Consider the following 22382-nt stretch of genomic DNA (forward strand, 5'->3'; position numbering starts at 1 on the left):
TCTAATAAATCAAAATAAATTAAAATAAACACTCGCCCTGAGCTTCTGGGGTGGAGCAGGCTGCAAATTTGCACAAATAATCAACGAGGCTTCCCGCCTGAACCTCCATTTACGCCCAAAGCGACCTCTTGGCTGTCCTCGCAAGCGGAGAGCAGGCCACCCTCACGAGACCAGGGCAAGGCTAGCATATTTTATTGGGGGGGGGCAACAAACAAAGGTTATGTTCATGCAGGTGGGGTAAAGACTGCACAGCCATGAGAGAGATCGCACGATGCAGTTTATCTAGAACCACACCCATCCTGCAGCTACGAGCGCAGAAGTCCGCTCGCTGCTCCTCTTTAACCTTCAGCTCGTAAATATTCCGAGAGAAGTTTTTAAGAAGCGGGGAAGGGAGGGGACGGAGGAGAGATGCGAGAGATTCTGGATCTCCAGCACAAAAGCCGCGCCCTGGCAGCCCGTAATGTGCACTGGGAGGAATTCCAAAGCAGCAGCGAAGGAATAGAGAATTGAATTACAAGCGGGCTGCAGATCCCTCGGCATGCAATACTCATGCAGTGGGGGCGAAGGAACAGGACGCCCAGAGATGTTCCTGGGAGCGATCAGCTATGCAACAGGCTGCCCAATGTGACCAGGCAGTCTTTGTTGCTGCCTGCCATTCCCAGCTCCATCCTCTCCAGTGGATCCCTGGGGATCTACAACCAGCCTTGCAAAATCAGCCAGGATGGGGAACAGGAGGGTGAAGGGCCGAACGTGATCCTATGAGAACCAACATGTGGGCCTCAGGACTTTTCCATGCCAGCCATGCCTCCTCTGCAACTACTGCCTGGAGTGCGATTGACTGGCAGGAATGTGTCCTTAAACTGTGATGAAGGAGGGTATTGTGGGTTTTTGGAGGGGAGGGAAGTGTTAGAAGCCTCTGGCTTCTGTAGGGTTGGAATGTAGTGATGCAACTAATAACAATTCTATTATTTATTCTTCGCTCATCTAGCTGGGTTGCCCCAGCCACTTTGGGCAGCTTCCAACAAATACAAAACAATAATAAAACATCAAATATTAAAAATGTCCCTATACGGGGCTGCCTTCAGATGCCTTCTGAAAGTCAGGTTGTTGTTCCCTTCCTTGACATCTGCTGGGAGGGCGTTCCACAGGGCAGGCGCCACTACCGAGAAGGCCCTCTGCCTGGTTCCCTGTAACTTCGCTTCTCACAGGGAGGGAACCGCCAGAAGGCCCTCGGAGCTGGGCTTCGCTGTCCAGGCTGAACGATGGAGGTGGAGATGCTCCTTCAGGTATACTGGGCCGAGGCCGTTTAGGGCTTTCAAGGTCAGCACCAACACTTTGAATTGTGCTCAGAATTGTACTGGGAGCCAGTGAAGATCCTTTAGGCTATATGGTCCTGGCAGCTGCTCCCAGTCACAAGTTTGGCAGCTACAATCTGAATTCCTTGTAGTTTCTGAATCACCTTCAAAGGTAGAGCCCCATGTTTCCCACTGGAGAAATCTCAGGCACCCCACCTATTGCTGTGCCCACTTTTCGCTCCTATGCCTGCCCACCATGGGCACAAACACCCGGGAAAGGCTAACCAAGAAGGAATTTATTTCATTTATTAAATCCATACCCTGCCCTTTCTCCCAAAGGAGCGCAGGGCATCAAACCACAAGCAATAAGAACACCTTTTGAAAGACTCGGAACGCCATTCCAATATACAGATCCAAAGATCTCCGCTTAAGAAGCTTGTTGGGAGAAGGAGATCTTCAGCAGGTGTCAAAAGAACAGCAGAGGTGGCACCTGTCTGGTATGCAATAGGGAGGGAATCCCAAAGGGGCGATGCCACCACGCTTAAGGCCCTGCTGATGAGACGGGATCTGCATTGCCTTGCGGGCATTGCCTTGCGAGAGAAACTTTTGAGAACGAACACCTGGGCTGGAAAAGGTGCACCGTCCTTGCCAGCACTAGATACACAGCCCTGCCTGGAGTGGCTACTGACCAACAATGGTACACAACTAGGAAGCAGATCCTGCAGATCAAGTTGATGGACTATGCCGAAATGGCTAAAATGACCGGAAGAATCAGAAACCAGGAAGACCAAAATCGCAATAAGGAATTTTTTTTGGGGGGGGGGGGTTGTAGCACAAGTGCCAGAATGTCCTTCCTGAATTTGCTCCTAGGTTCTGCTTTAACTCGAGTATTAGCAGCTGCCTTTGGGCCCAAGTGGGGAACTCTCCCAGCTAACAGGAGGCAAGACCCCGCTCTCTGCTCTGAAAGTCAAGACCGTAGGAAGCTGCTTTTATACAGAGCCAGAGCAGAGGTCCCACCTGGCTTCTTCCTCCTCCTCCTCCTCCTTCTTTGGCAGTCCCTCGTAGCCGAATAAGATTGTCTTCCATGAACACGGTCTTAACAGTGAGTCTTTAAGTGACCGTGGAGGCCAATTCTGGATCCACACATCCTTCCACAGTGGAGACATGTCTTTAATTTGTCTTACAAACCGTTGTAAACAGTTACAACCGCTAGTAGGATTGGAATAACACTTGCGGTTTAATGGTGAATTTTGGACACAACGGAGATGTAAAAGTTTCGGATTATCATAAAAGATGCAGGAGGGAATGATTAACAACAGGATGCACAAAGGGGAGGAGGGAAGTCCAGGAGATTCTTTGGAATCTTGGGTTTTATGTTGTATGTTGGATATGTGATCATAAAATGTTAATCTGAAAAACCAAATAAATAAATAAATAAATAAGGAAGCTGCTCCAGCAGCAAATAATGGTGCAAATTCTGCTTGGGCAACAGGACCACATCAGCATCTCAGGGGCTGCTCACCTCGACATCCTCCAGTACGATCTATAACCTTCTGTGGTTTCCTTCGGGAACCACTGGTGTAGATAATATAGTCGTGCCTTGGAAGCTGAACGGAATCCGTTCCAGGAGTCCGTTCGACTTCCATAATAATAATAATAATAATAATAATAATAATAATAATAATAATAATAATAATTTATTATTTATACCCCGCCCATCTGGCTGGGTTTCCCCAGCCACTCTGGGCGGCTTCCAACAGAAAAATAAAACACAGAAATCTATTAAACATTAAAAGCCTCCCTGAACAGGGCTGCCTTCAGATGTCTTCTAAAAGTCTGGTAGCTGTTTTCCTCTTTGACATCTGTTGGGAAGGCGTTCCACAGGGCAGGCGCCACCACCGAGAAGGCCCTCTGCCTGGTTCCCTGCAACTTGGCTTCTCGCAACGAGGGAACCGCCAGAAGGCCCACGGTGCTGGACCAAAACATTTGAAAACCAAATTGTGGCTTCTGATTGGCTACAGGAAGCTCCTGCAGCCAATCAGAAGCTGCGGAAGCCCCATCCGACGTTCGGGTTCCAAAAGAGTGATGTTTGCAAATCACATCTGGGTTTGCGGCGTTTGGGAGCCAAAACGTGTCTGTTCCAGGTCGTTTGGGACCCAAGGTAAAACAGTATTGGGAAGAAATACTCCCCCCCCCGCTCTTTTTTTTTTTAGGCTCCGTAGCATAATAGGTCCACCCAGCCCTTTGAGGTTCCTTACCTTTCCATGACGGCCAAGCACTCTTTCCGCCAGGTGAACCGACTTCCCCGCCGTAGGCGGAAGGTGCCAGAGGTAGCTGTGACGGGGGGAGGAGTCTGCCTCCATTCAGGTTCTTCTACCGGGATCGGGGCCGGCCTCATGCTTAACGTCGCCCCTGGAAAAAAAGCAAAGCGGGACACGAAAGTGTTTCCCAGCGGAACTGGAAAGCCCCTGCTCAACACCAAAGGAACACAGCGGCCCACCTAGTCTGGCATCCTGTTCTCACAGAGCCCAACCAGATGCTTCTTCTGGGAAACCTGCAAGAAGGATTCAAGCGCAAGAGCGGCTCTCCCTCTCTGGTGGCTTCCAGCAGCGTTGCCGCCTCTGAGCATCAAGGCAGAGCACAGCCATAACTACTAGCCATTAAGACTGTCCTTCCGTAAATTTGCTTCTTTCTAAAACAGCACCTGCCCTGATGAAACACAGGAGCTCGGCTAAAAGTACAGCACACCTGCTCTTTCATTTTTTTTTTTAAAGCCTCTTTTGCTCAGGTAAAAAGGTACGCAGGTCTAACCAAACTCCTATAATTTACAACCTCGTTTCCTCCATATCCACTTTGCACATCATTCATATTCTGTATCCCTCCCTCTCTCGCACACACAGTAGCCCACTACCACTGTGGCGGTTCTGCCTTCTCCACACTGCTGCCCATAATCAGATCTCCGCTTTATTATTAATAATCATCATCATTAATTGCTTCCGAACTGCTGAAATGCTTGTGAACACGCCAAAACTCCTCTGCAGTTAAGCCGATGGTCTAAGTTCAGAGAAGGCCATAATTCTTCCACCCAACAGCAATGCAGGTTTAAACACGCACACGCACACGCACACACACACACACACACACACAAACAGGAAACATGCTTTTCATGTGCAAGTTCCAAGCCAGAGCAGTGGGCCAATGATCCGACCCAACATAGCACAGGAACCTAGAAAGTTGCCTTGCACAGAGTCTGTCCCTTTGGCTGGGTATTCCCTGCACAGACTGGCAGCAGCATTTCAGGGAGAGAGTTTTTCGCAGCCTTACCTGGAGCAACTGGGGATTGAACCTGGGGGATTCTGCATGCAAGGCATGCAAGGTTTCCCAAACTTTTAAAGTCATCTAGGCCAGAGTTTCCCAAACTTGGGTCTCTCTTCAGCAGTTTTGGGACTACAATTCCCATCTTCACCCCTGACCACTGGATCTTGCTAGCTAGGGATGATGGGAGTTGGCATCCAAAAAACAACAGGAGCCCCAAGTTTGGGGAATCCTGCTAAACAAACATGCTTGGACTACTATCGAGTCAGTGCAATTGACGTCAAAGCAGGGGGCGGGGGCTGGAAACAGATTTCTGTGCTGATGTAGCATCCAGGTGCAAAGAAATTCTGCAAGAGGAGCATTACAGAGATCCTCCTTAGTTAAAAAGAGGACCAAAAGAAAAAGAAAAACCCTATATGTTCTCAACTACCTTTGAAGGTGACCAGGAAACTACAATTAAATCAGAATGCGGGAGCTACACTGGTGACTGGGAGTGGCCGCAAAGACCACATAACAACGGTCTTGAAATACCTACATTGGCTCCCAGTACATTTCTGAGCACAATTCAAAGTGTTGGTGCTGACCTTGAAAGCCCTAAACGGCCTCGACCCAGTATACCTGAAGGAGCGTCTCCACCCCCATCGCTCCACAGAGGTCCAGTGCCGAGGGCCTTCTGGCGGTTCCCTCACTGACTGCAGGAAGCAAAGTTACAGGGAACCAGGCAGAGGGCCTTCTCAGGAGTGGTGCCCGCCCTGTGGTCGCAGTTGGACCCGTGCCAGTTACAAAATGCGCTTGGCGCCTGTCTAATTTCTAGCACTGATTCAGCAGCTGTGGTGCAGTCTTAGCTCATTGGCAGAGCATCTGTTTTGCATACAAAAGACCCTAGGTTTGCATCCCCAGGTGCTCCAGGTAGGGCAGACATATATTCTCTTCCTGAAACTCTAGAGGCAGCTGCTGCCAGCCAGTGTCAACAGTACCATGCCAGATGGAACCCAAATAGGGGACTGGTCATGTTGTGCGGATGCCTGATGATCGCCTTCCAAAGCAACTACTCTATTCCGAACTTAAAAATGGAAAGCGCAATGCTGGTGGTCAACAAAAGAGGTTTAAAGACTGTCTCAAGGCAAATCTAAAAAAAATGTTGTATAAACACAGACAACTGGGAAACACTGTCCTGCGAGTGCTCCAACTGGAGAACAGCCTTTACCAAAGGTGTCCTGGGCTTTGAAGACCCTCAAACTCAGGACGCAAGGGAGAAATGTGCTAAGAGGAAGACATGCTTGGCAAATCCACACCATGATCAACTCCCACCTGGCAACCTATGTCCCCACTGTGGAAGGATGTGTAGATCCAGAATTGGGCTCCACAGTCACTTACAGACTCACTGTTAAGACCGTGTTCATGGAAGACAATCTTACTCGGCTATGAGGGACTGCCAAAGAAGGAGGAGGAGGAGGAGGAGGAGGAGGAGGAAGAAGCCAGATGGGACCTCTGCTCTGGCTCTGTATAAAAGCAGCTTCCTACAGTCTTGACTTTCAGAGCAGAGAGCGGGGTCTTGCCTCCTGTTAGCTGGGAGAGTTCCCCACTTGGGCCCAAAGGCAGCTGCTAATACTCGCGTTAAAGCAGAACCTAGGAGCAAATTCAGGAAGGACATTCTGGCACTTGTGCTAAAAAAACAACAACAACATCCCCAAAACAGACGCAGGTGGTTAGTGCCTCGTATCTCCAAGCCAGCCCGAGTCTGTGACGGCCAAGGGAAGAAGAGACGGGGAGCTCAGCCAAGGGAACTCATTCATCCTCTCCCACTTGGCTGGCTACCTGCCGGCCTTGCCAGACTGATCCGGTCCGTCCTAATGAATCAGTGCTGCTGGTGTCAAAGCGTGGGTGCTCCGAGGTGGGTCGGCCAATGCGGCAAAACTCCGACCCGGTTCCCAAACGCGCATTGCTCGGAACGCTGGCGGATGAGTCGCAGGGCCCTTGCGGGAAGAAGCGCCAGCCAGCTTGGTGGAGGAGAGCCCTGCGAGTTTGTGGCCCTTCTCGTCCGGCAGCCTGCTCTCGCAGCGGTCAAGCAAGATGCTTACGGGGAAGCCCACGAGCAGGACCCGGGTGCAACAGCAGCACTCTTTCCCCTCCTGTGGTTTCCGGCAGCTGGCGTCCGGAGGCATGCGACCTCCAGCAGCGGAGGAAGAGCACAGCTGTTGTGACTAGAAGCCCTGGCCAGTCTTATCCTCCATGAATTATCTACCATGGGCTAGCCATGGTGGTTTGGTTTGGCTTGGCTTGGCCTCCATGGTTGGAGGCAGCCACACTCCTGAAGACCAGTTGCTGGAAACGGCTGGAGGGGAGAGTGCTGCTCTTGGGTCAGATTCAAACTACAAGAAAGAAGATTCCACCTCAACATTAGGAAGAACTTCCTGACAGTAAGAGCTGTTTGGCAGTGGAATTTGCTACCAAGGAGTGTGGTGGAGTCTCCTTCTTTGGAGGTCTTTAAGCAGAGGCTTGACAGCCATCTGTCAGGAATGCTTTGATGGGGTTTCCTGCTTGGCAGGGGGATGGACTGGATGGCCCACGTGGTCTCTTCCAACTCTGTGATTCTATGATTCTAGATCCTGGCTTGACAGCTTCCCATGTTGTCGGCCGCTGTGAGAACAATATGCCAGACTTGGTGGGCCATTGTCCTGATTCAGCAATGCTCTTCTTGTGCTCTTAGGACAACCTTCTCCTCCATGAAGTTGGTGGCTGTCCCTACATCTGCTGGGAGAAGCTTCCACTCTTTGCTATGAGTTCTGTACCTCTCTTTGGCCTGTCCTGAATCTCCCAGACTTCAGCTTCGTTGGATGACTGTCGGCCAGAGGTACATGGAAACTTCCATGTGCGGTGGCCGTACATGCTGGGGGTCCCCCTCTTAATTTATAATAAGTCATATGTTGGAAGACAGGAGCGCAGAGTGGCAGAGGTATCTCACAAAAATAATAGCGGGACAATGCAAAAAATCCTCAACTTTTCAGGAGGAAGTGGCCGTGTCATAAAATCTGCATTAAAATACGAAACTGCCCTATAACCGGTAAGATCGTTTTGTCCATCCAGCCTGGTATTGTGCAGGATCTAAGGCAGAGGTCCCCCTGAAGGGCCATAGCTGGGAGAGAGCCGTCTCTGGAAGCCAGGAGAGCCTCTGCCAGTCAGTGTAAACAATACAGAGCTAGGGGGACCAATGATCTTCCACAGAAAATGCTCTACCAATGAGCCACGGTGCTTCTGCAAAACACAAAGCTGGGCATTGTACCCCTGGGCTTGCACTTCACTCACCAGACACTTGGCAATTTGTGGGCTAAGCCCCCCAAGTAGAAAAGCACACCTATTCCTTTTGGTTACTTTGGAAGTAATCGCCGAAGAATGGATGCTTTTGAATTATGGTGCTGGAGGAGACTCTTGAGAGTCCCATGGACTGCAAGAAGATCAAACCTATCCATTCTGAAGGAAATCAGCCCTGAGTGCTCACTGGAAGGGCAGATCCTGAAGCTGAGGCTACAATACTTTGAGCACCTCATGAGAAGAGAAGACTCCCTGGAAAAGACCCTGATGTTGGGAAAGATGGAGGGCACTAGGAGAAGGGGACGACAGAGGACGAGATGGTTGGACAGTGTTCTTGAAGCTACGAACATGAGTCTGACCAAACTGCGGGAGGCAGTGCAAGACAGGAGTGCCTGGCGTGCTCTGGTCCATGGGGTCACAAAGAGTCGGACACGAATAAACAACAACAACACTTTGTAAGTAAGAGAAGAGGCAACCTCCAACTGCAAATCCTCATTGACAAACCCAGAGAAGGAAGGAAGGAAGGAAGGAAGGAAGGAAGGAAGGAAGGAAGGAAGGAAGGAAGGAAGGAAGGAAGGAAGGAAGGAAGGAAGGAAGGAAGGAAGATTAGAAGCACCTATCAGCTTAAATACTACTGTGTTGTTCCAGAGCACTCTACCTGCTTCAGCTGAAAGTGACTCAATTTCATTTTGCCCGGACAATTTCCAATGGCCTTAAGGAGCCTGAGAGCCACTCATTACAGGCTTACCCAAGAATTAACCCTGATCACCGACACCAGCAAAAACCCACCATGTTTTAGCCATGTCGTCTTCAAGGGGAAAGACCTCTCATTTTGCCTCACTCGCTGCAGGAGGAAGGAACACGCACTGGGTGGACCAACTTGAAGAACTACAAAACATCTGCTACTTAATCTGCACAGCAGATTTCTGGGTATCCAGAAATTGTGGGAGGTGGGGGAAAGGGGGCAGCCCCCAACCTCAGATGCACCATAGTCCTCTAGCTTTTATTTTAAAGAAAGAGAAAGCAAGTTTCTAGTGTTTGTTGACCCTGAGGCAGGAGACAAAATGTACAGGCACTCTCCTTTCTTGTTTTGTGTGCGAGAGGAATTAGCTCAACGTCCCCTTTTAAGCATGCTATTGCACACATCCTGTGGATGCTCATGAGCAAGTGGCCGTGTTATCCACAGAAACGGAGATGCACAGCTACAGAATGCCCACCCCATCGAGGTCCCGTCCTTTGATGTGGATCCGGTTGCCACCGCAGGTCCCCTGAGTCCCCGGGCTCTAATATCTCAGCCCTGGAAAAGACCTGGCAGTCCTGGGCAGGGAGGGAAGCAGGGAGCCTGCAGCCAGAGAGTGGACCACCTCATCGCCATCGAAGGAAAGGCAAGGGGGAACAGCTTCACCCGCCCACCGAGAACGAAGGCCCAGGGCTGCAGGGAGGAGGAGATGCTACCCCAAAGCAGTCCTGAGCAAACTCTTATTGCATTTGGGGATCCTTAAGGACTGAGAGGCGGGAGGACAGAAACCAAATAAACAAGAATTCAGAGGCCACGGGCGATAGCTGTCATGGCATTTAAAGTTCTCGTTCTTGTTCCACAGTCTCCCTCCGGTTAAACAAAACAGCAGCGCCACCTGCTGACGAGTGAAGGAACCGCAGCACAATGTTGTTCAGCGCACTTTTGTATCTTTCAAGTTGACAGCCCCGCTGTTAATTCCACGCACGCCCCAAACCTCTGCCAGCCCTCTTTGGGAAACAAGGCCCCCGGTGCAGACCCACTTGCAGGGAAGTCCCCCAAACCTTGCTCTGCCCGATGCAAGCCTCCTCCCACCCCCTCCCACCCCCACTCCTGAGCATGGACTGTAACTGGGGGGGGGGGAGCAGGGGAGGGAGGAGGGAGGGGAGGGTCCATGCCGACCGAAGCACGATGAAGCCAACAACACTCACAGCCGCTGGGGAAAAGGTTTGGTTCAGAGGGAACAGCTGGAGTGTCTCGGCTTGGTTTTGTTTACCGGGGTTTGTCTTCTCAAGCTGGTACCATCGGTAAAAGGCCCTTTTCTTTTGCTCGCTCAGGTCCGATCCCTGTTGCAACAGCCAGTGGGAGATCCGGCTCTGACTGATACCTGCAGGCGAGAGCAAAGAGAGGAGAGAGGGTGGATCTACACATGGGGGGGGGGGAACCGCTATAAATAAGTCATAAATTAAAACGTTATAATAAAAAAGGAAAAGAAAAAAAAACAACCGCTATGTAAAATCGCATAGAAAAGGTTTGTGCTTTACAGCGCCACCTGGTGTTGCATGTTTATAACACATTCAAAATGCTGGGTTTTTTTTACTAATGTAGCTGAGTCCAGAGAGAGAGAGAGAGAGAGAGAGAGAGAGAGAGAGAGAGAGAGAAACTATGCAACTGATTTGATTGCCACACCATGTGGCTCCTCCTCTTGCGCACATGTTTTCATCACGCCCTACGGACAACCTGTGATCAAGCCACACGTGCTGTTCCCAATTCTTGTCCTGCCAGGGAGCATTAGGAAAGGAACTGAAAATAAAACTGCCTATTTATCATAACGCCATCAGACAAAATTTGACATTTGGTCGCCTCATGTCAAAAGGGATATTGCAGGGTTGGAAAAGGTTCAGAAAAAAGGCTGCCAAAATGTCCCAGGGGGTGGAGAGACTCCCCTATGGGAAAACCCTGAAGCGCTTGGGACTTTTAGTTAGAGAAAAGGTGAGACAGAAGATTATAAAAATTGTGCCTGGCATGGATGGAGAAAAGGTTTTCTCCCTCTCTCGTGACGCCAGAACTCCAGACCATCCGAATGAAGCTGAATGTCAGAAGATTCAGGACAGATAAAAGAAAGTCCTTCTTCACACAACACTTAGTTAAACTGTGGAACTCCCTGCCGCAGGAGGCAGCGATGGCCACCGGCTTAGGTGGCTTTAAAAGAGAGATGGAGAAATTCATGGAGGAGGAGAGGGCTGCTAGCCAGGATGTGCCTCCAATGACATTTGCTGGGAACCGCAGGAGGGGAGAGGGCTCTTGTGTTTACCTAAGCATGTGAGCGTTTGGCTGCTGGATCAGGCCAAAGGGGGCCCATGTAGCCCAGCAGCCTGCTCTTGCACGAGCCAACCAGATGCTCTAGTGCAAAGCCTGAAAGCGGGACCTGGCAGCGCTCTCCCCCACTTGTGACTCTCAGAAACCAGCATTCGGAGACATGCTGAATTTTCCTCCCTCTTCCCCTACTGCCGCCTGTTGGGATCGCTACTGTCACCAGCGCTGAACAGGGCCAGAGTCAAAAGTGCATCTCCATTCCCCCTTCTTTCTCCCCCCCCCCAACAAAACGATGCTCAAAGCCGTAGGTGTCACCAGGGTGGCCGACTGTCCACCTTTGCCAACCTGATGCCCAACAGCTATTTTGGACCCCGGGTCCCCTGAGCCCCTGTCGACTTTGCCATGTTGGCTGCTGGCTGAGTGGAGTTTTGCCCCAAAACTTCCCAAGGCTACCAGCTTGATGATGGGTTGGTCTGGGCAACCTTGAGGCAGGCGGGTCAAAGATCTGACCTGCCCATCAAGAAGCGTCCTCTGCCCCCCATGACTGTAAGACAGTGGTTCCCAAATCTTTTCGGGTCACTGCCACCTTGGTTCTATGAGCTCACCCCCGGTGCCCGCTACCCTGTCCTATAAAAAGGATTATTTGGAGTAACAGTTTCTTGCACGAAGCACTAAGGGAGAGTGCAACGCAATACAGTTCAAAACAGGAGCAATCCGTTGCACGCTTATTCAAAAAACCAATTAAAGCCATTTAATAAATTCAACAAAACTGATGGGGCTTGGTTCAGTGGTGCCAACTTCTCAAAGTCTAGTACTCGTTTACATCTCCAGGGTGCCCCCTGCTGCCCCCTTGCCTCTTAGTGTGCCCCATAGCAGCCAACTCCTTGGGGCCAAGGTCCCTTCGCAACGCACACACCCACCCCGTAAAATATTTGAAGGCCTCCCCAAGTTTATGGGCATTGCCATTCAAATGGTGTGTGTGTGTGCTGCATCTTGTGATCAGTTATGTGAGGCAGGGCTTACCTGGGCCCCCCAATATTTTATTCAAGTTAGCACTCTGGCACTCCCCTGGGTAATCCCACTGCCACCCGGGGGGGGGGGTAACCTCCCTACTTTGGAACCACCACCTTAATATCCCCATTCTACATTAAATCCTATATGGAATTTGCATTCCACCAGGCATATCTTGCAAGGTGTGTGGAACATCACAACACCAGTTTGGGAATGGGATCCCTAACCCTACTCTGGACACACAGTTTGGATGCTTTGGGGCTAGAATACACAGACCCGGGCATTCTTATTTTAATTTAAAAAGAGCCCATACATTATATGGCTTGGAGCTCTCACGTTTAAGAGACCAAATTTTCAAATGCCATTATTGTGATTAATTGCTCCTACTGCTTACATAGATAGACAACGACTGGGGGGGGGGGGGGAGAACGAGAGAGAGAGAGAGAGAGAGAGAGAGAGAGAGCGAGCAGAATAGCAGCTCATAGGACATTACGAACACGTCCACCAGGAAATGGAATGACTCACTCGGCCGTTCATTCTGTTCTGGACACAACGATCCAGTTACGCATGCGTACTACCCAGGAGTAAATAGCAGTCAGTCGCTCCTCATTCCTGGGTGCATCAGAAATGCAGACTGGGAAGGAAGCGATAAAAACTGCCACATCTTTAAGATAACTTTGCATGCGGAAGAGAAGGGAGCGGGTGCTAATCCTAGACCACGGACTGAATTTTTTGGTATGAGGAGGAGCCATAGGTGCCAACTCCCTGGGGTTTGCCAAACTTGTGTCTCCCGCTTTTTTCAGACTACAATTCCCATTATCCCTGACCACTGGTCCTGCCAGCTAGAGATGATGGGAGTTGTAGTCCAAAAAACAAGCACTGGGTCCCTTCCAACTCCACAATTCTATGAAAACCAGGCCACTGTGATCAAGGGAAGAGCTTTTGACACATCGAAGGAATCTGCGTCTACTTCATAATTCACAGCTTGGGGGGAGAGCTTTATTTTTATAAAGTGTTTTAAACTCGACATTTGAAACGTATTCTTTTTGAATTTTTATTTGGTTGCCAGCCGATTGGTTTCCACTAAAACACCCTTTTTGCCTGCAGAACACGGCTGGGGCTGAAGAACCTGGGAGACCCTCTTCCCACATTACAGCCCCCACCGGAGCTCCCCCCCCCATCCCAAATTAGTTCCCATTATTGTGTGCTTTTCCCCAATCTCATCTCTAGAGGGAGCAAGCGTGAAAGGAAGAGCCCCTTTCCACCGGGTCTTCTTGCACAGGCTATTATTAGCTCCGGTTCACGCTGTCATTTGCCTTATCTGCATATTATTAATAAGCCGCCTTGCCCATCAGTGTCTTGTTTGTCTTACTACACAACCCTTGAAAGGCAGCTTCTATAAATAAAAGACTTCCGTATTCCGGGCTAGTGCTTATCAGTTGCTGCTTTGTGTAGGGCATCCCGTAACAACAAACAAACAAACAAACAAACAAACAAACAACAACAACAACAACAACAACGAACTGCAGCAGCATGCTTTTGGGCTTTTCCCTTTTTCAGCTTTTCAGCTTTATTTTGCTGCACGGCATGACTTTGCTTTTGTTTCATTGCATTTATAGCTTGCCCTTTTTCTCTAAGGACCTCGAGGTGCCACGCCTGAGAAAGCGGAACACAAAATTTCAAGCAGGGCTACGGGGTGGGGGGAATTGAATGCAGCCTCCCAGGCTTTTTCCTCCAGTCCCAGACCGTATCCCTCCTCACCCCCCCCCTGCTCTGTGTATCCCCACCACCACCACTCCCCAAGTCCAGTGGCTTAGCTAGAATGTGCCCCTGAAATACAGAAATGCTTCTTGCTCGGAGGGAGGGAGGGAGGGAGGGAAAGGGAGTTGGGTGGGTGACTTTAGCATGATGGCAACATAGCCTACTGTGCAAAGAATCATGGAATTGTAGAGTTGGCAGGGACACCAACGGTCATCTAGTCCAACCCCCTACAATGCAGGAATCTCAGCTAAAGCACCCCTGACAGATGGCCATCCAACCTCTGCTTTAAAACCTTCAAGGAAGGAGAGCCCACCACCTCCTGAGAAACTCGGTTCCACTCTCAAACAGCTCTTACAGCCCGAAAGTTCTTCCTGATGTTGAGTCGGAATCTCCCTTCTTATTACTTGTGGTTCGAGTTCTACTCTCCAGAGCAGGAGAAAACAAGCTTGGTCCCTCTTCCATGGGACAGCCCTTGAGATATCTGACGATGGCTATCACATCTCCTCTCCATCTCCTCTTTTCTAGGCTAAATGTACCCAGCTCCTTCAACCATTCCTCCTAAGGCTTGGTTTCCAGACCCTTGACTATCTTGGTCAACCTTCCTCTGCACACATTCCAGCATGTCAATATCCTTCTTAAATTGTGGTGCCCAGAACTGGACACAGTATATTTTCATGGGCATCCTTCATGAGAACTCTTGAGAGTGGCAACACGAGAACGGGCCTTTTCCCATTTGTTCGCCTGGCCCCTTTATTCTACACCTTTAGGCGCCAGGCAAAAATGTTCCTCTTCATCCAGGCCTTTGGCTGATTACATCCGATACCCTTTTAAATGTGTTGTGGGAGGCGATGGGGGAAGGGGGGGTATTTGGTTTGTTTCTGTTATTGTTTTAATTGTGGATTGTGTGTTTTTTGTGCAATTCCCTCCCATCAGATGTCAAGGATGTCAACTTTTAGAACAGTGTTTCCCAACCTTGTGCCTCCAGCTGTTTTTGGACTACAATTCCCATCATTCCTGACCACTGGTCTTGCTAGCTGGGGATGATGGGAGTTGTAGTCCCAAAACATCTGGAGGCACAAGGTTGGGAAACACTGTTTTAGAAGACATCTGAATCCAGCCCTGTATCGGGAAGTTTTTAATGTTTGACGTTTTATTAATGTTTTAATGTTTGACGTTTTATTATGTTTTCATGTGTGTTGGAAGCCGCCCAGAGTGACTGGGGTATTATTATTATTATTATTATTATTATTATTATTATTATTATTATTTCTTCTACTACCAGTAGTAGTATTTTTAGGCTGCGAATCACCCTAAGATCTACGGATGCAGGGCGAGAGAGTTTCATCTGTTACTCCCTCCCTTTTCCCTTCTGGTCACACCGTCCTCTGGCACACGGGCCCTGGAAGCTTCCATACGAGCAAATGTATGATAAAGGTTCTGCGCTCCTGATTTAAGCCTCACATTTCCAGAGGACGCTGCCTGCTGCTTTGTTAAATGCCTGCCTGGGTCAGGGGAGTTAACAACTATAAACCAGAAGCTCGCTGCTGCTTATTGAGAAGAAGAAGAAGAGAGGGAATTATGCTCGGAATCGGCCTGCGCTGAAATGACAAATTAAGGGGAGAGGGCACACAAAGCCCTTCGCTTAAGCCGGAAAGGCCCGGCTGTCAAGATTTGAAGCAAAGCTATTGTCCTTACGCTGGCACACGACACACTTCTGCAGCGAGCGCTCCGGGGTCTGCCACCACACAGTGCAAGAGATATTATCCGTCTACAGTGGTACCTCGAGTTACAAACGCCTCAGGTTACAAACGCTTCAGGTTGCAAACTCCGCTAGCCTGGAAGAGTTCCCTCGAGTTGAGAACTTTGCCCCAGGATGAGAATGGAAATCGTGTGCCGGCGGCAAAACGGCAGCAAGAGGCCCCATTAGCGAAAGCACGCCTCTAGTTAAGAACAGTTTCAGGTTGAGAATGGACCTCCGGAACAAATTAAGTTTGTAACTAGAGGTACCACTGTTTTTAATTTAGTCTTTGTTTCTATTTGTTATTTATATTTGTAGCTTGCCCATCCACGCTGTCGTTATTGCAGTCGGCTCCCAGGTGCAACAGGCCTCCCGTATTAGTAAAGGTAAAGGGACCCCTGACCATTAGGTCCCGTCGCGGACGACTCTGGGGTTGCGGCGCTCATCTCACTTTACTGGCCGAGGGAGTCGGCGCACAGCTTCTGGTTCATGTGGTCAGCATAACTAAGCTGCTTCAGGCGAACCAGAGCAGCGCACGGGAACGCCGTTTACCTTCCCACCGGAGCAGTACCTATTTATCTACTTGCACTTTGACGTGCTTTTGAACTGCTAGATTGGCAGGAGCAGCGACCGAGCAACGGGAGCTCACCCCGTCGCGGGGATTCGAACCACCGACCTTCTGATCGGCAAGCCCTAGGCTCTGTGGTTTAACCCACAGCGCCACCCGCGTCCCATATTAGCTAACAACAACAACAACAACTTATTATTTATACCCAGCCCATCTGGCTGGGTTCCCCCAGCCACTCTGGGCGGCTCCCAATCAAATATTAAAAACACAATACAGCATTAAACATTAAAAACTTCCCTAAACAAGGCCTAAACAAATCCCCCCCCCCTAAAAGCCAAGACCGGGAGGGGTGATTTCCCTGCGGCTTACGCTCCCAGTTAACTGGTAGCAAGACCGGCTGAACTCAATGGCGCTTAGCTCAAGAGTATACGTGTAGAATGTCATAGACTGGCTAGATGCTGAGAAGCAGTGAGAGGCTCCAGCTGGGGAACCCCGAGGGGAACCCCAAGGGGAAGAAGGCTCAGAGCCAGGGGCCGATGATGGTTGGGCAGAGGGAGAAAGAAGGAGAAGACCGGGAGGAGGAGGTGTCGGAAGCTGAAGGGGCAACAGGGTTTAGTGAGCTGTCCAGAATCAGACAGCTGGAGGAGGGAGAGGGAGGGAGGCCAGAAGACAGAGATGAGGCAGGATGCTGCAGAAAACAAGGAATCTATTCCCGGTTGCATCAACAGTAGTCGAGTGTTCAGATCAAGGGAAGTCATAGTACTACTATTCTGTGTTGGTCAGACCACACCTGGAATATGGTGTCCAGTTCTGGGTGCCACCGCTTAAGAAGGATGTTGACAAGCTGGAATGTGGGCAGAGGAGGGCGACCAAGATGATCAAGGGGTCTGGAAACCAAGCCTTATGAGGAACGGTTGAAGGAGCTGGGAATGTTTAGCCTGGAAAAGAGGAGACTGAGAGGAGATATGATAACCATCTTCAAGTATCTCAAGGGCTGTCACATGGAAGAGGGAGCAAGCTTATTTCTTCCCCTGCTGCAGAAGATAGAACTCGAACCCATGGCTTCGAGTTACAAGAAAGGGGATTCCAACTCAATATCAGGAAAAACTTTCTGACGGTAAGAGCTGTTTGAGAGTGGAATGATCTCTCTTGCAAGGTGGTGGCCTCTCCTTCCTTGGAGGTTTTCAAGCAGAGGTTGGATGGCCATCTGTCATGGGTGCTTTAGCTGAGATTCCTGCATTGCAGGGGGTTGGACTGGATGACCCTTGGAGGCACCTTCCGACTTTACAATTCTATTATTCTAAGAGCCTTATGCTCTCCTGACTGAGCTATTCACTCTCTTTAGCATCTAGCAAGACAGAGGGTTGGGAGGAGACAGCCTTAGTGTTTACCCACGCTTGGCTTAAGTAGGCAGGTTGGGTTATTGGGCTAATAAAACAACTGCGGGTGCAATTCAACAACCCCTTTCCAGCCAAGCGCCCCGCAGGGACTGGACGTCCTCCTCCGAAGCCTAAAAGTGCCGGGACCTCACCTTCTCACTCTCAACAGAAGGGCTGTGGATGACGTTCACAATTTTAAAAAAGCCATTTCGGCTCTAAGCACTTGATGCTTGTTACAGCATTCCTAAACTTGCTGACGTAAGCCACGTAAGGAACAGGAGGAGAGAAGATTAGGCAGGGCAAGGGAGGTGGGGGGGGGTGCAGAGAGAGAGAGAGAGAGAGAGAGAGAGAGAGAGAGAGAGAGAGAGAGAGAGAGAGAGAGACTGATTCACTAGGGAAGTTCCACAATGGGTCTTAAATCAAAGGCATACATTATCATGACTAAGCTGACAGATCTGCACCGCAATGCAGAAAGCCAAGCGATATCCCAACATCTGCGCCGGCAGGAGAAGGCGGCGAGACGGTGGTGCTGAGCTATGGAGAGGGGTTGGGGGTCGGGGGGGGGAGGAAGGCGTTTCCGAGCTCTTACCTGTTACCTGCGCTACGACGGCTTGCGAAATCCTCCGGTTGGCCAGGAAGGCTTTGATTTCCTCTTTTATCACGCTGCTGTCCCTCCTAAGAAAACAGGGGAGGGTTGGGGGGGTGCAAGGTGGAAGAGCGGATGGGAGGGGAGAGGAAGAAGAAGAAGAAGAAGATTAAAAAGAGAGGTGGGTGCAAGAAAGAGGGCCTGAGTTGAAAACGCCTTTAATGGGAGGGGGCAAAGGGAGCGAAGGGCCTGAGGGGTGGCGCTCACTAGCGGACGTTGCTTTTAATCCGTGTCGCCGGCTGATCAAAGCACACAAGGAGGAGAACAGATAACTCGCGGTCCGTATAAATTCGTGCAAGCCATATGGGATGCGCAAAGTTTCATTACGGAGGGATGAATAAATCTCCCCCACCAGTGACTTAAATTTTTAAAAAGTGGCAACGCCAGCATCAAACTAGGGTGGTGCGCTTGGGGATGTGGCTCAGCGCATATGGGAAGAGCCTCTGCTCGGGGATAGAGAGCATGTTCTGCATATCGAAGCCCCCAGGTTCAATCACGCCTTCAAGAGTCTGAAATCCCGAGAGAGCTGCTGCCAGCCTGTGTAGACAAATTAGGCCCCTCCAGGCCTCGCTGTCTGGCCTCAGGACTCTGCCCAGGACTCCCCACCCACCCCAAATGCCTTTGCCCAGCTGGAATGTGTCCTCATCACGACGCCTCTTGCTTCCCTGAGGAAGGATATAGAGAGGGTGGAATGAAAATGTGCAGAAACTCAGCCGCCGAACCAAGGTGGAAATTATGCTCCTTGCTCCGCCCACTTTCCCCTCTGGCCCCGCCCACCACTGCCTTGTGGCCCTCAGATGACTGGCCAGATGGGAAAACGGCCCTTGGATTCCCAACCCCTGATCTTAAGGCCTGCTTGGGCTGCATGGAATTCTGACTATTATAATTATAATTTATAACCACCTTTCTCCCTGACAGTGACTCAAGGCAGTTTGCAGGTAAAATAGGAACATCTGAAAACTTAGGGTCAGGGGACGATGACAACAATTAGAGAAAAAAAACACAATTATACACTAACAGAATTAAAACACCGATGCATAGGATTGCAGGGCTGGAAGGGACACTGAGAGTAATCTAGTCCAACCCCATGCAATGCAGGGATCTCGACTAAAGCATCCACAACATGTCTGTCTGTCTGTCTGTCTAGGAGCAGCCACTAAATAGTAGCAGGAACTCTCTCCACGAAATTTTCATTAGTTTTCACAATACAATAAAATTCTTTCTAGAATAAATGAAATAGAAAGAAAGAGAATAAATGAAATAGAAATGAAATAGAGAGAGAGAGAGAGAGAGAGAGAGAGAGAGAGAGAGAGAGAGAGAGAGAGAGAGAGAGAGAGAAAGAAAGAAAGAAAGAAAGAAAGAAAGAAAGAGAACAACAAAAGGAAAGGGAGGAAGGCAAAGGAAGGAAGAAAAGAGAGGGAAAATACAATATAAATATTAAAACACACAGAGAGAGATATCCCCCTCTATTCTAATTATACCCTAATTTCCAATCCACATACATTAGGAGGAACTTTCTGTCGGTAAGAGCTCCTTGACCGTGGAACGATCTCCCTCTGCAGACGGTAGAGCAGACATCCCCAAACTCAGCCTCCAGATGTTTTGGGATTACAACTCCCATCATCCCTAGCTAACAGGACCAGTCGTCAAGGATGATGGGAATTGTAGTCCCAAAACATCTGGAGGGCCGAGTCTGGGGATGCCTGCGGTAGAGCTTCCTTGGAGATTTTCAAGGAGAGGTCAAATGCCCCCTCGTCGTGGATGCTACAGTCGAGATCCCTGAATTGCAGGGGGTTGGCCTAGATGGCATCTGGGGGTCCCTCCCAACTCTACAACTCTGCACGCTCCCATTGAGGAAAGGGAGGTCAGAATTAAGGGATGTGGTGGTAACGGCAAGCCCATAAACAGGAGTGTGCGCCCCCCAAGCCCCAAGAGCTCACCTCATCAGCTCCTCCACCTTGTCGTCCACGTCCAGGTCTTCTTCGGAGGCCTCGAAGCTGTACGACCTCTGCGCCATGCTGCTGGCCAGCGGGTACCGCGTGGGCGACATCTTCCCGTTGAAGGCGGACAGCCGCTCGCTGCTCTCCCGGCCGTTCTGGTTGGTCGTGCAGGGCTGCGGGGAGGTGTCATAGCTGTTGCTGGGCGAGGGGGACATCCCCGAGTGCTGCGTCTGCGTGGAGGCCGTGGCGGTGGAGGACGAGGCGGCCACGTTGTTGGTGCTGTTGCTGCAGGAGCCGCCGCTGGCCCCGTAGGCCGACCGCCGGCCAAACTTGTCGCTGTGCTCCTGGTCGAGGCGGTCGAAGGTCTCCAGGGCGTGGAGGATCTCGTGACGCGTCATCCCGGTGCGCCGCAGGCGCTGCAGCAGGTCGATCTGCTCTATGGTGAACCGGGGCTCGTCGGTGTAGTGAAACATGGTTTCCAGCAGGCTGCGGAGGCACAGGGGAAGAAGGTGAGGAGGAGGAGGAGGAAAGAAGGCACAGGGATGCGAGAAAGAGGCCAGGATCAGGCCAAAGGGGGCCCATTTGCAGGAGCGAGTCAGCAGTAGATCACACGGAAGGAGTAAGAGCTAAATCATTATTAGCAAAAACGGGATCTAAACGGACGTGCAAGGTCTAATGCGCACAGGAACGGGTCTGGGCTCGCCCCAATTAAGAAGTGGTTGGAACTAAAGATCCCCACCTCCTCTCCAAGGCTCCCCCAAGCAATCAGAGACGGCTCCTGTGGGCGGCCAACCTCTCCTTCACCCTTTTCATGCCTCTTCTGGTTCTGGGAGATCAGGTGGTGAAAGGAGCTTGTCGCAACAGGAGGGGGAGGCCCCTGTGACTCTTCACCAGCCCAATTCATCTCGGCCTCTTGGCCTCCCTCCTCATCTGGCTACCAACAGAATATTAAAAACACAATAAAACTTCCCTTAAGATGTCTTCTAAAAGTCAGATAATTGTTTATTTCCTTGACATCTGATGGGGAGGGCGTTCCACAGGGCGGGCACCACTACCGAGAAGGCCCTCTGCCTGGTTCCCTGTAACCTCACTTCTCGCAGGGAGGGAACTGCCAGAAGGCCCCCAGCATGGGACCTCAAGTGTCCTGGTTGAACGATGAGGGTGGAGACACTCCATCAGGTATACTGGGCCAAGTCCGTTTAGGGCTTTAAAGGTCAGCACCAACACTTTGAACTGTGCTCAGAAATTCCCACCTCTTCCTCTCCAGGGTTTCCCCCCAAGCAATCAGAGACGTCTCCTGCAGGCAGCCAACCTCTCCTCCACCCTTTTCACGACTCTTCTGGTTCTGGAAGATCAGGTGGTGAGGGGAGCTTGTCGCAGCAGGAGGGGGAGGCCCCTGTGACTCTTCACCAGCCCAACTCATCTTGGCCTCTCGGCCCCCCTCCTCATCCTCTGCTTCATCTTCTGCCTCTGATTCTGGACTTTCTCTGCCACAGACTCCCTGCTCCCTAAGCCCTGTTACCTCTTCAGCTTCCAACACCTCTTCTCCGCATGCTCCCTCTTTTCCCTCGGACCGCTCATCACCATCCCATCACCACTCCCTGGGCTCTGAGCCTTCATCCCTTAAGGTTCCCCAGCTGGTTCTCCCCCACCTTTCCTCTGCATCCAGCCAGTCCCTGACACCCATCTAGGTCTCCCGTGGGAGAGAGTTCCACAGTTTAACAATGTGCTGCATGAAAAAGGACTTCCTTTTATCTGTCCCGAAGTTTTCACCATTCAGGCCCCTTGGACATCCAGAGTTTGTGTCTGACGTACACACGCTCCAGCTTGTTCATCCCCCAACCTTTGCACAGCCGCTGTTCTGCCACTGAAATCCCACGGGACACGAAAGGAACCCTGATTAAAGACAGAGATGGTTGAATGCCACTCTGGAAAGTTTTCCAGCTTTCAGAAACAAGTGGCTTGAGGAGTCCTGGCATGCTTGCAGATTCCTCTCTGGACACCAGCCAAGATCGCTGAACCTACACTTTTAAAGGACACCAGGAGGGAAGGCTGACATGATCTGGTGGGCAGGACGGCGGCTGTCTTGGTGGCAAAAGTCCAGCTTCCATCGCCAGCCAGAGACCTCATTAAAGTGAAAGACGCTGCCAGGGAGGCTCTTTGATCAGAGCTCTGAATTACAGCTGGGATCCAAAGAGCTATTTCTGGCATGCCCAGGGACTGTGTTGCTGGCGACGCATCTTTGGAACTCGCTGCCTCTTGACGTTGGCGCAATTCCTTCCCTCCCAACTTTTCAGACAGATCCACTTTCCCAGGCCTTCGCTACTTGGCGGGGATTCTTAACTTTGTCTTTCTCAATAGTCCT

At 50.6% G+C, this 22382-nt stretch overlaps 1 protein-coding gene across 11 annotated transcripts in view; it reads right to left on the bottom strand.

Annotated features, from left to right (window-relative positions):
- Window positions 1-22382, bottom strand: part of HMBOX1 (homeobox containing 1) — a 113817-nt gene that overhangs the window by 26248 nt on the left and 65187 nt on the right. For all 11 annotated transcript variants that reach the window (XM_088666946.1, XM_088666943.1, XM_088666950.1 and 8 more), the window contains 4 exons: window positions 20018-20503; window positions 18021-18106; window positions 9935-10045; window positions 3554-3707 (listed from right to left, as the gene is read on the bottom strand). In XM_088666946.1, coding sequence (XP_088523072.1) covers window positions 3554-3707; window positions 9935-10045; window positions 18021-18106; window positions 20018-20503 — 837 coding nt within the window. The remainder of the gene's footprint in view (window positions 1-3553; window positions 3708-9934; window positions 10046-18020; window positions 18107-20017; window positions 20504-22382) is intronic.

The sequence above is a fragment of the Zootoca vivipara genome, chromosome 3 (assembly GCF_965207765.1).
Source record: "Zootoca vivipara chromosome 3, rZooViv2.hap1.1, whole genome shotgun sequence".
Taxonomy (NCBI): Eukaryota; Metazoa; Chordata; class Lepidosauria; order Squamata; family Lacertidae; genus Zootoca; species Zootoca vivipara.